The 13,290-nt window shown below is 48.2% G+C and overlaps 2 protein-coding genes across 2 annotated transcripts; one reads left to right on the plus strand and one right to left on the minus strand.

Moving 5' to 3' along the window:
• Positions 1 to 714: 714 nt before the first annotated feature.
• On the minus strand, positions 715 to 3,693 carry LOC135808408 (uncharacterized). The gene has a single exon (XM_065321596.1). The coding sequence runs from the start codon at positions 3,230 to 3,232 to the stop codon at positions 1,175 to 1,177; it is 2,058 nt and encodes a 685-aa protein (XP_065177668.1). The 5' UTR covers positions 3,233 to 3,693; the 3' UTR covers positions 715 to 1,174.
• Positions 3,694 to 4,762: 1,069 nt separating this feature from the next.
• LOC135808410 (uncharacterized) lies at positions 4,763 to 13,261 on the plus strand. The gene is made up of 6 exons (XM_065321597.1): positions 4,763 to 5,447; positions 6,087 to 6,171; positions 7,020 to 7,152; positions 7,413 to 7,821; positions 8,824 to 9,114; positions 12,662 to 13,261. The coding sequence occupies exons 1-6, from the start codon at positions 5,292 to 5,294 to the stop codon at positions 12,869 to 12,871; spliced, it is 1,284 nt and encodes a 427-aa protein (XP_065177669.1). The 5' UTR covers positions 4,763 to 5,291; the 3' UTR covers positions 12,872 to 13,261.
• The last annotated feature ends 29 nt before the right edge of the window (positions 13,262 to 13,290 follow it).

Genomic DNA, 13,290 nt, shown 5'->3' on the forward strand with positions numbered 1-13,290 from the left:
ATGAAACAACTACGGTACTCGTTTCGTCAGTGGATGCTGACGAGAAGCAGGGAGTCGTGCCTAGTTGCAACGCTGACGCCGAGACCTCTGGTCGGTTGAGTTGCTCCCAGCACATCAGCACGTCGTCCCTACATCCCCTATGTTTTGTCCTTTTCCTCGTTTCTTTTGTTCTCCACCTGTATTCCAGTAGGGCTGTGTCAATAGTAAAAAAAAAAAAAAGTCGTAAAATTCAGTGGCATTAATTTTGACAACTACATCATGAGAAGAAACTAATTTACTTACATCGATCCTTGGACTATGAAGTATATGATCATGGCGTAGAACTGATCCAATAGTGCAACAATCCAACATGAAGTCAGCAACATGGGATACACACATCTGAATGTGAGGAGGGGAGGGGAGGAATATACTGGTGTGGTTCTCTGAGTATGAATGAAAGTTCTCTGAGTTAGGTACATGTAGCCAGTTCAGACAGAAAGATACTGACACAAGGCCGGGCTAGCACATACAAACGACTACAAGTACTTTGAGGAACATGCAAGCCCTGAGTTCCGGCACAGCTGCGGCTGTGCACTGCCATGTGACAAACACGTTGAAAACCGCGGTCCCGAATTAGCAACTGGATATTGAGGTGGTGCTGCTCTACAATGGCCGTTCAAGTTATCTTAGAGAGCTGCCACTGTCACTGACGAGTACAAGTGACTTCAAACTGGATTTGCGAAAAGAGGTTTTTTTTATACAAGAATCATCACAGGCCAGCCTGGACAAGATCAAAAGAAAATGGACGGTGAAAAACAACCGGCCGTCATACAATGACAAGAAAGTCTGAGAAAGAAAATAATATAACAATTCCGGTACTCTTTGAACAAACTCGACGGATATTTAAAAAACAAACAAAAACGTTGAGTGACACAATTCTGCGTATAGTCAGTAGCACGGACCATGTTGATACCTGACAAAGCAAGATGAGAGACTTCTAGCCATTTAAAAGGGAAATTGACTCAATAGTTAGTTCTAGTATGGTTGATGTATAACATGAAAAATAAATATAAAGTTGATCATGACTGTCGTTCCGTGTTGATTAGTGTGCTGTGAAAATAGAGACCGGAAAGCGCAAGAAGACCGACACTGTGATGAAGAGTTAAAAAGCAAGACAATTCCACGCTTCCCTTGCCTACCTTCTGGCGTAGAAGAGAAGATACGCGCTGGTGAGCAGGAGCCGAGAGTTTATCACTGAGCTCATGTCGTTTACGGGATACACCGCATTATCGTCGAGCTTGTACCATTCCCCTGATGGTTGCTCCTTAGCATACGCGATGTAGTGGCCAAACGATGCGTTCGTCTGGCCGATATGAGTACACACCGCACACAGGTCATAGAGCGCATGGCCATCATCGACACCAGCACCCGCACCACCGTCGTCAAACTCAATGCACCGAAGAGATAGACCGGTCAGTGGAAACGACACCGGCAGGAGGACCTTCTGCGTAGAGTTGCGCGTCTGGTCGTACGCAAAGCGGAGCAGCTGTATGCACAGCACTGGTGGAGGTCTACGGATCACCTGACGACACAGCGCAACGTCACCGCATTGGCAGTGCTCAAACTGGAATCGCTCCACCTGCTCAACACGGGAAAAGTGTTCGAGGCACGTGGCAAGTGGAATGGACTCTCCTGACTGCGACACTGGAGGTAAGGGCAGAGAGAGGATACTGCAAGGCTCACTCCGCACCAACAAGCATCGACATTGTTGACAGCGACGCTCGGCCACTACCTGAAACGAGACACAGTGAGATACGGGAGAAATGGAGAAAAGAAGCCGCTCGCACTCCACCACAACAGAGGCGAGACTATGGGTAATAGTATCATTCCCGGTAGGGACAGACAACAATTGGTTGCACTTGGCAGCTATTTGGTTGAGTGATGTTGCAGTCAGTGTAGGCAGTTGTCGCAGGAGATTCTCAGTGTCATTATTTGCACTGCCAACGGTTTGGCATATTAGTTCCACTTCCTGTTCTGCCAGGTTCTTCAGCCCGGGGGAAGACTGTGGGCAGCGCATCCCTGTCGTGTGCCATAAGCCAAAGAGCCACAGGAGGAACTCACTGGTGTCGGACTGTCGTTGACCGTATAGAGAAGCAGCAGGGCTAGCTACAACTGAGCCAGGTAAACCGGATGCCAACCGACGGAATGCTATCGTGTCGATTACACGGGGAGCACACGACTTCTCAGCTGGCTTCCTGCATTGCCGGAGCAAGGATAAACTCTCCGCAAGTAACTGCCTCTGCAAGACACAGTCCACAGCAGTGCTTCCGCCATCAGCGGCGGAAGCTGCTGCAGCCAAAGAATCAGCAAAGCCCGGGCAACGGGCCAAGCACTGCACGGCCGAGTTGAGAAAGCAAAGGTTCTGGCCAGAGTTGAGAAGCCCAGGTGGATAGGAACTGCTACTAGTGATCAGATGCTGCTGCTGCTGTGGCGGCAAGTGGAGCGTGCTAGTTTCTCTCTGATGTGTTGGACCTAATGAACTAGTACTGTAGAGCGAAGATGAAGATAAGACTTCACACGCAGGTTTCCAGTGACCCATGGCCCAGTCAAACGACTTTCTAAGTTTTGACAAGTGACCGTCATATCCACTTCCTAACTGAGTAATACCAGTGCCAGCAGGTGCTTCATGGACTGTTTCACTAGTCCCTCTGGAACTAAATCGTGACTGAGGTATTACTGCAGGACGAGCTGAGAGCGGACGCCTCTGCAGGAGTGACACATTGCCAAAATGGCTAGAGCCATTTGACTTTTTGCAGCTAGCAGCTGTTCCGCTTGGTTGATAGCTGGGCGATGTGTAAAAATCAATGTCATCATCACTTTCCGAGGTCAGGTGCCGCATGGACGGAGCTCGTCTCCTACTAGAGGCAGCAACTGGTAGCGTACTAGTGGAAGATGGCCTGCTGGTCCGATAAGCTGCCATGAATCGCAGCAATATAATGAGAACAGCCAGTATGAGCAGGATTGGAACGTGATGAATGAGGAACAGCACACACCCAATGCCTGACAGCAGCACCACCTCCATAACCCACTGCCACGTTTGCTGTTCTTCTGGTGACATGATACGCTGCTGGGCCAGTGAATGCGTTCCCATTTCGACAACAGCCACGGCTAGTATATCCATCAGTAAGCACCTTAGTACCTGCGTCCATGGTGCATCCAACCCTACAACGGCATCTATAGTCACATACGACATTGTGCCATCGACTTAGAACAACACGAAGTTACAAAACGACTCGGAAAATAATGTCTGGAGCTGTATGCTTCTGGGCTACATAGCAGGAGTCTCCAACAGGGAGGCACGCAACAAGCGTGTTACTGATTCAGTCACCTCATCTTCAGCATGAAATCAGCTACGTTTCGGAATGTCTCCAAGCACAGAAGCCAAATCTTCCAAAGCTGGCCAAAGTAATAATTATTTCTGGTTTTCACGAGCCGAAAAGGCAAGATATTAATTTTGTTCAGCTCACCAAGACTAAATCCAAATTTCTGTACGCCAATCCAGCGTAGCTAAATAAAACGGCTTGGCTCGTCTTCCTCTCTCACGGCAAGAATATAGAGAAAGAAAACGGCGTCGTTACTGCCAACTAACTTTACTTAGCTCAGGAACAGCTACCCAACACTGAAAATATTCAAATCCACCATGCATGGCCACTGCTTTCGAGAAAATTGAAAATCGTCATCTTTCAAAGATTCGAGTGCCCAATACGTCATCGCGGAGGCATGGTAACAGCTGAAATGTCGCGAAAGGGCTTGACAGCGTACTAGCGTCGCATCTTTTTGAGTGTGAGCGAGTAGCCATGGTAGCTCCACTGGATCATGGAACGCAGCTCCACTCGACTCGTCGATCATAGATGTACTCCGAACCATGTAGACCCAGGTGCTCGAAGTCCGTACACTTTTACCGTGTGTGTTTGCCGAGCTGAAACTCACACTAGCAATGATCACTTGCCAGAATCCTGCTCGTGGATGGAAGGTATCTTGTCCAAGTTTGTTCTGAGGCCAGGCTCGATTGAACCAGGCCATCTTTCGATCCGATCTGTTTCTCTGGAGTTCGCTGATTTTTCATATCAAATTTTGGTGTCGCAGAGGGTACTCTAAGTCCGTACTGATCAGAGGTGACTCGAAATACGCACATATTTCCGCTAATTGCTAACTTGCAATCCCTCGGTTACCACGAAAGCACCGAAGGGATATGTTTGGCATGTGCCTCCACCAGTTTTTCTTGCAAAAGCGTAGTTTGTTGGCGAAATGCAAGCTGTTTTTAGTCGGCTCCGAGAAGAAGCAGCTGCGCTGTGAAAACCGCGGGAAAACAGTGGTGGAGATGCCAGGAGTGTCAACCTTTCTGCAAGGATTGGTGGTTCTCTGTAAATTCTTCTCCTCTGGCCATTGTCAGCTCTAAGCTGGCTCTTGATGATTGAGTGAAGGTCCGTTTGACGCTGTGTCCGTTCGAAATCGGTCTTGGCAAAGTTGATTTTTGCATGAAATGTAACCCAATTTGTATTTCGTATGGACACTCGAAAACCCACTCGCGTGGTATGGGACTTCTGCTTATCGTAGATCCCTGAAAATTGGTACGCGAGGAGAACATACCACACTGTCCCCTCCATAAAATATTTGAGTCGAATACAATAACAGAACATGAAATTATGGGCGTACGAACTTAGGATACCATGTACGGACTTCGAGCACCTGGGTCTACCAGGGAGTCGTACCCACACCTGGTTTGGCCTTGGGACGTTGGGTATGACTCCTGCTCCGAGCCATCGGAGAAAACAGCGTCGAGAGAAGGTGACAGGACTCAGAACGACTCTGATGACAGAGAGGGGTTTTGCGAAGGATGAATTGGGCAAGAGACACCAAAGTTTCACAGAAGAGATTTCGTGCCTTTCAAGTTTTATGAGGTTGAAAAGTTGAGCCATGTTGCATCGGATGGAGAGTCGCTCGAGCTGAGGGATCCTGTAAAAACCGTGCGGTACGAACTCAAGCCTAGCTTGAGGGTGGAATCCGCAGTTGGATGGTTGGACTTTATTGCCATGACGAGTGCATGCTGCCCTCACTGAGCGGTTTACCGTGATCATTGCCCATTAGCTTGTGACCAATCGATCGACAGTGTGACCGTCCGAAACAACGTCATTGTACTCTAGCGAACACTATTCGACCGTACAGGACTACTATTTCTACTACCGGTATACCAGCCTTTGGGTACCACCAGCCACTATTTCTCCAACAGCAGGGGAAAGCCCGGGCAAACCATGGGCGCAGGAGCCAGTGTGCGTCGGAAGATGGAGGCGGAGCGGGAGCATTATGATGAGCAAGTCAAGACCGTGTCGGAGAAGCTCAGTAAACGAGAGGAAGAGCACGCAGCGGAGACGAACAAGCTTAGGACGGAGAACGCATCACTGAAGGAGGTGAGGGGTATGGTCCGGGCACACAGCATAGCACTCCTATCACCGCACACAAATCACTCAATCATTTGTTCTTTCGCATGCACTTGCAGGGCTGTAGGCTAGCACCAGGGTTTCAGGTGGGCCGGCGGGGCATGAGATACCTGACTGGAAATGAACATCACGGCAAAGAGTCTGTTTTGCACGAATTCAGCGGGTCAATCTTTTTTCGAAATAAAATCCGGCCATGGCCCAACTAGCCTGACTGGGTACTACGGCCCCGGCTTGCCCAGCCCTAGTGGCAAAAGTCTTTTCGAGTCGTTCTCATAGACTCATAGTCATACAAGTATCATTTTTTTGGTTATTTCTTTAATTAACACCTATATTGGATTTGTGTGACAGTCCATACATGTACATGTAGATGTATATGGATGGCTTGTCTACTGTTTTTGATCCTTCCACTCGTCCCTGTAAGTGGCACATTCCTTGCACAAATTGGCAATTGATACGATTATGGATTCTGGACGACCTCGCCGACCAGTCTTCCGAAGTAGAGATGTACTAGCATGGTTCACAGCGTGTGACTGATCACTCTTTTGTTTGTACCAAAAATGGATTGACCAGGCTGATGCAAATGTTCCCGTGCATGTGTTATGTTCTCAGAACATCAAGCAGCTTCGAACCGATCTCGTTGAGGAACGAGAGCTCTGGAGGCAGGAGAGGGAAAAGACCGTGTCAATGATGTTTGGTGAGTGCTCAGACCGTGCAACTGCACACTGCCGAGATTGGCCGAGCTCTTTCCTTTTCACACATGTAATGCAGGCACATAGCCCGCACGGGCGCGAGGTGCATGTGCCCACACCCCCCCCCCCCCTCCCTAACAATTTAGACCTAGGTTCAGCATGCACATAATGACCATGAATGACATGCACCAGTCATCCTACACATATGCGGCCATGCACTCCCCAGAAGAAGGGGGACCAGGTACATGTACGTCCTTGCAATAGTTTCATTGGAGTAAGAACCAACGCTATAAATATGCACTGCAGAGGTTATGCGAATGAGGTCATCGCCTGTGCCCTGGTATGGATCACAATGGAGTGACAGTCAGTGCTAGTTTGCATTGCCATTGTCAATGGAACATTTGTATGGAGTGACAAACCATTCACACAAATGGTGCTAGATATTAGTGGCTAGCCAGCACTGGCGCACCACTTCACCATTGCAGCAGCTTTACCACTTCATACAAAGGACCCCAAGTCCTGATGTAATCGCTAGTTTCCACAGACATGCCTGCCGCCGTCGTCTTAAATTGGAAACTAAAACCTTTTAAAATAGGCAAAGTTTGGGGTGTGTAAAAAAAACGCCAAAAATTCCACTCTATCTCACCGTGTAAGCTCACATGTGCCATGAATCAGTGTACAGCAACAACGGCATCAGCCGACACGACTCTCTCCCCCCGCAGCCTACATGTATGCACGACATAAGAAATGCAGTCATACATGTAGGTTACTTCTTACCCATGCGTGGAAATGGTCGCCTGCATGTGGATGTGGCTACGATTGAATTCCTGTCCACTGTGCTGCATACATGCAGGTCAACTGCCGCTGCCGCTGCTAGAAGCGGCGACTGGTCAAGCGGCGCGCAGCAAGGACACATCCACGGCTGTGTTGTTACAGAATGCACCCGTTCTCACCAAGACGTATCCCACTGCTGTCATTGCATGCTGGTGAGGCGAGTGTAGATCTTGCTCTGTTCAAGAACATAATTGCATACTTGTACGGTACATGAACAATGTTTCCGGTGCATGTTTAATTTTTATACCCAAGTTGGTCATGGAGTGTGCAGGCTGACCTTGATCCTTATCACCTAATGTTTAGGGTAGGTTGGCTGAATATTTCCAAGTTCAAATTGGAAGTAGTATGGTCAAACAGGCTTGAAGAGGTTCTCATGGTTTGTGATCACTTCACTGTTCCCTTGCATGTGCAGCAATGTCGTTGGCTTTCATCGCCTGGTCGGGAACATGTCAGCATCGGAGGCGGTAGATCTGACAGACAAGCTGCATATTCTGGTAGACCGGGCTTTCCAGGCTCCGTCGATGTTCGTGATCGAACGGTCTGCCGACTGCTGCACGGTAGTCTCGGGGATTTGCAGTGCAACAGAGCGTGACACCAATCCAGCAGAGCAGAAGCCTCAAACACCAATCGTAACATCCAGCAGCAGCGGTGGGATCGCCAATCATCGCCAGCAAACCCCTGACTTCAGCTTAAGTTCCCAGGTTCTGCCGGGGGCGATAGAGGACGACGGGGCTGATCTCTCACCTCGCCCGCGGTCAGAAGCGTGCACACCTGCTGGTGTAGGGAGTGCTCGTCGTGGCAATGCTGCACTGCATCAAGATGTGAGTATGTGGGAGTCAGTCAGCTGGGACTACGGAGACAACTGTAGTACATACTTCAAGTACCTGTTCTAGCATGAATACACTGCAATGCCTGACGAATAGCATCAAATGGGTGATGAAGAAAGTTTGATTTGGAGAGAAATGCTTTCCGAAGGGAGAAACTATAACTATGATACAGTCAGACCTCGCATAACCGCACACATCCGTTTTCCACAAAAATATCCGGATAGGCGAGGGAACCGGATAATCGAACACACATACTGTATGTATGCATGGCATATGCTGTAAATCGGTAACCACGGATTTTCTTCCGGATGGCGAGGGATCCAGATAGAAGAGGACCGGATAAGTGAGGTCTGACTGTAGCCTGTTGAACTGGGGATCTTTAAACAATTGAATAACCGTTTCTCGGAGACAAGCTTATAACGGCAAGAAAAACTGCAACCTTCAAACTCCCAGCCATAAGCATTAGCAATAGGACTCCTGGATTTCACAAACTAGATTTTGGCAGTGTTCAAGTAAACAGAATCGAAATGAAGTGCAGGGATATATGTCGCATCAATGGTGACAAATTCAGCGAAGTAACTACGTGCAAAACTTCAGGAGGAAAGAGGTGAGAGGTGTGACAAGATGGCAAAAAAATGCGGCATATCAACGCATTGACAAATTTAGTAATAGAAAGAAAAAAGGAGGAAAGAAAGATGATTGAGACGCGAGAGAAGAGGGGCAAAGAATACATAGCAATAGAACTACATGAAAGTGATACATCCGGCGAAGAAATAGCATGAGATAATAGGAGAGAGGAGGTGGGGCATGCAAGAGGGACAAGGAACATTCAGTGAAAAAGCAAACGTGCGAGTAACACTACATGGACTTTGTGCTGATCTGTTACCAATTGAAACAAATTCTGGACTATCTTCCTTCCGTGACTGTGCCCAGGGAGTTTGCACTGTACCATTGAACAGTGCTTCTCACACATTCTCATTTTCTCCCTTGTCGCAGGCTGCAGTGCAATGTGCCACGTCCATGGCAATGAGCAGTCTGCGGCTGCTGGAGTCCAGCGTCAGCGTCAACATTCCAGGCCCGAAGACGGAGGCCAATCACGGCCAGCTGCAGCTGAGGATTGCGCTGCACTCGGGCAGCATCCATGCTGGTGTGGTCGGCGTCACTCAACACAGCACTGGCCTGCCACCTGATCAGCTGCAGCATGCTACGCCGGTACCACGCCTGCACGTCTTCGGCAACACCTACAGTGAAGCTTTGAAACTTCGTGACACCTCTCTGGCACTACAAGTAAGTGAATCTTTTTTAGGGGTGAAACGGTTACCCTTTAAGGTGACAAACGGGTATCTGGCTTAACGGGCGGGTTATCGGGTACCCTTTATCCGCCATACTTTTTCCAAAAACATTGCATTTGCTTGTGATCGTAAGCGCAACATGTCTTTTACAGGCATTCTGATAGGAGAGAGATTTTCGGGCAACAGTTACTACTATAGCCTTCCGGATTTCACGCCAGGAGAATATGCGAAGTCATGCAAGTACACTACACCGCGACAAGCAGAGCGTGCACACTCACTGCACTACATGCAAACAGTGAAAATTGTCGTAGCTACAATGGTTGCTGTGATATGTAGCAGGATTGAACGAGGAAAAACACACTCAAAACTGCATGTGCACCGAACTGTACAACTGTACAAGCAAGCTTATAATAGGGAGGTTCTGCTATACGTGAAACGTAGAGAAATCACGTAGAGAGCAGGTGTCTGGGTTAGAGTCTACGGCTTCGCGTGTTTTGGCTCCAGATTTCTACGCGGAGATGGGGTTCTCTACGTTATGGCACACGCAGAGAAAATGCGTACGGATTTGCTTGGTATCGATCAACTGCATGCAGAAAACTGCCAAATATGGAAGGGAAAATTCCCAGTACACATTCCACGTGACTACTCTAGGTGAAACGTAGAGCAGAACAGCATTTCTTTGCGTTACGGGAACGCGAAGAAAGTTCGCGTGATTCTTTGCGTCGCGTTCCCAAAACGTAGAGCAGAACCTCCCTAATGCTGTACCCTACCATCCTACACGACTATCGGGTACTCGTTTGCTAACGGATCAGCAGCTAAACAAACGGGTACCCGGGTTACCCGGATCACCCCTTTCACCCCTAATCTTTTTTCAGGTATAGGAAATTAGAGGCCACATGCCACGTACTGCTCTTTTCTCTCCGAAACTCAATACTTGCAAGCCAGATATGAAAGAAAGAAAAAATCATCAGTCACACCACCGGGACTCGAACCAGGGACCTTGCTATTCGCGAGCAATGCTCTAACCAACTGAGCTACAGTATGACTCTTATGCACAGTGATGGTAAATCTATCCTTCTTCGATCAATCCACATCTGGCTTGCATCATACTGGCAACTCACACCAATCAATAGGGCCCTCAGCCATTCGCTTGATATCATGGGGAGCGCATCAAACTACAGTCAAATCTGTCGTAAGCGACCGCCCCTTGGTGCAAGAAAAAGCGGTCGCTTACGGCAGATGGTCTCTTAGGGCAGATGTATGGTAAATCCGGCATACCAGGTATATGCTTCCATGTACTCAAATCGACGAGAATAATGTGATTATCATTTTTATTGGATATTCAACGACGACCATACCCGTATAGTACGCGTATGCGACACGGCAGTAGATCGACACTGCCTGGACTTGAGAGCTAGAGCGCAGTCTCAGTACAGGCCAGGCGCCAGTCAATCGCACTTGCAAGACAGCGCATTTTCACACTTTGCAGTTGACAGCGCACTGGCAAGTACAGTTTCGCACCTTACTGAACCTGGGTACCGGGTCGCGGTCCCTTACAGCAGATTTGAATGCAGCCACCGCGTGCATGAAATCGCGGTCGCTGGTCGCGCACAGCAGATGGTCGCTCTGGACAGATCAGTTTGTATGTGAAACCGTCGGTGCACGGAAAATCGGTCGCTAATGGTAGATGGTCGCCTACAACAGAGGTCGCTAACGGCAGATTTGACTGTATGTCCACTGCGAGCAAATACAAATTGCAATTTCAAATTTGGACGTCACGGAGAATTTCAGTTTTTAGGAAATTAGAGGCCACATGCCACGTACTGCTCTTTTCTCTCCGAAACTCAATACTTGCAAGCCAGATATGAAAGAAAAAATTATCAGTCACACCAGCGTATCATCAGTCGTACTGTAGCTCAGTTGGTTAGAGCATTGCTCGCGAATAGCAAGGTCCCTGGTTCGAGTCCTGGTGGTGTGACTGATGAATTTTTTTTCTTTCATGTCTGGCTTGCAAGTATTGAGTTTCGGAGAGAAAAGAGCAGTACATGGCACGTGGCCTCTAATTTCCTAAAAACTTTGAAATTCTCCGTGAAGTCCAAATTTGAAATTGCAATTTTTTCAGATACTTAAAGGGGGCAAAAATTAAAATTTCACCAGTTGTAGTCTTCGGGGTGCCGAGTCGAATGGTCTTGGTCCGAGAAAGCTGAGACGCTCCCTTCCTACTTGAATCCCAATCGAACTCGCGCACTTCCACCGAAACTGGGTGACTGCGCCCTACTAGATGGGGATTTGTATGCAAAATGTCACTAAAAGCGCCGTTTCGTTCTTATAAAAGCACGGATGACCGCGATTGGCCCATATGTTGTAGTCTTTTGGACGCTGAGTCCACTGGTTTTGGTCCGAAAAGGCTGCGATGCAGCGTTCCTCCTTTACTCCCAATCGAACATGATTGAACAAGCGGTCACGTGCTCCGTACACCAGTCAGCTGGTCACCGTGCCTGCAGGGTACAACTTACTAGCCTGTTTGACCTTTTTTGGGTGCAGTCCTGTCACTCGAGTTGAACTCGAGTTGAACCTTGGTGTGAAAGTTGTCGCCTGCTGGCGTGGTGACCAGGTGATTTGGGCACCCAGGAGCACGTGACCACTTGTTCAACCATGTTCGATTGGGAAAAAAGGAGGAACGCTGCATCGCAGCCTTTTCGGACCAAAACCAGTCGACTCAGCGTCCAAAAGACTACAACATATGGGCCAATCGCGGTCATCCGTGCTTTTATAAGAACGAAACGGCGCTTTTAGTGACATTTTGCATACAAATCCCCATCTAGTAGGGCGCAGTCACCCAGTTTCGGTGGAAGTGCGCGAGTTCGATTGGGATTCAAGTAGGAAGGGAGCGTCTCAGCTTTCTCGGACCAAGACCATTCGACTCAGCACCCCGAAGACTACAACTGGTGAAATTTTAATTTTTGCCTTAACTTCCCCTTTAAAAAACAGTTACCAAAAAAGTCATCCATTCAGATCTGGATATCAATGGATGACACTCACTCTTGGGACAGCAAGCAGCCTCCACCATGTTGGGTTTCATCAGCGGTGTTCTGAGATTGACTGGCCGAATTGATTGCAATGAAGTCGAGTGAACAACAAAGCGATTTACTAGTATATTGTCTCAAAGCATGTACGTAAGACTGCTCGAGCTGCAAAACAGAGCAAGCATTGCACTTGGGTAGTATCGATAGCTGACATACATTGTACGAATCATGTCTAATCTTTTGCATTTGGGCACCAGCGTACGTTTGGAGATTACAATGCAAGGGTGGGGGCTGCAGGAATGTTGAACCTGATAATCTTGCGCATCACACCATCCCTTCCATTCAGACGCACTGATTTAAAACTGAGGTGTGCCACCCCTAACATCACTTCTTCGATCCATCACTCCCTTGTGATTCGGACCTTTGTGGCCTGCTTTTTTGTCTGTGGAGAAATCTACAATATAATTATGACTCACTCTTTCTGTTTGGTGTGTGTTTTCTGGATGGCTTTTGTAGATACGCGTGAGTCAGAGATTCCGTGAGCTGATCCTCGCCTCTCATTCAAAATTTGTCCTTGAGCAGTGTCCAGATTTCCAGTCATCCACCGGTGGTGCTGCAAGTAGTGCGCTTCAGCACACGTACTGGCTTGTCGGCACGGAGGACACCGATGTTGGTTTGCCACCATTGGACAGAGCTGTATCCCTTGGCAACTATGATGATCTGTGAACATGCACCATACAGTTCTGTGGCGTTCAATTTTGTTGAGTTTATAACATCAGACGCGCAGAGGTGTGTCTGATGCGATTATGTGATGCACATACATGTAAAGTTACATGTGTGTGTATGTGTGTGTGTGTGCGTGTGTGTGTGTGTGTGTGTGTGTGTGTGTGTGTATGAAACACGCTTGATTCACTCTGTTGACTCGCTACTGCTGCATCTTATTACAAAGGCATGTTTATGGTGCACGGTGCACCTGGAGTGCTGGCATAATCATCTGCTAGGTTTCCCACTGATAATGGCACAGAGCTGAGGGATGTTTCTTTTTCAATTATATTTCTTCGATCCGTTTGCGTGATCAGCATCCGATTCTGAAGACATAGGACATGTTGATCGAGACCTCATGGCCTTGCAAGGCGGTGCGCTGC

Source organism: Sycon ciliatum, chromosome 2 (genome assembly GCF_964019385.1).
Source record: "Sycon ciliatum chromosome 2, ocSycCili1.1, whole genome shotgun sequence".
NCBI lineage: Eukaryota > Metazoa > Porifera > Calcarea > Leucosolenida > Sycettidae > Sycon > Sycon ciliatum.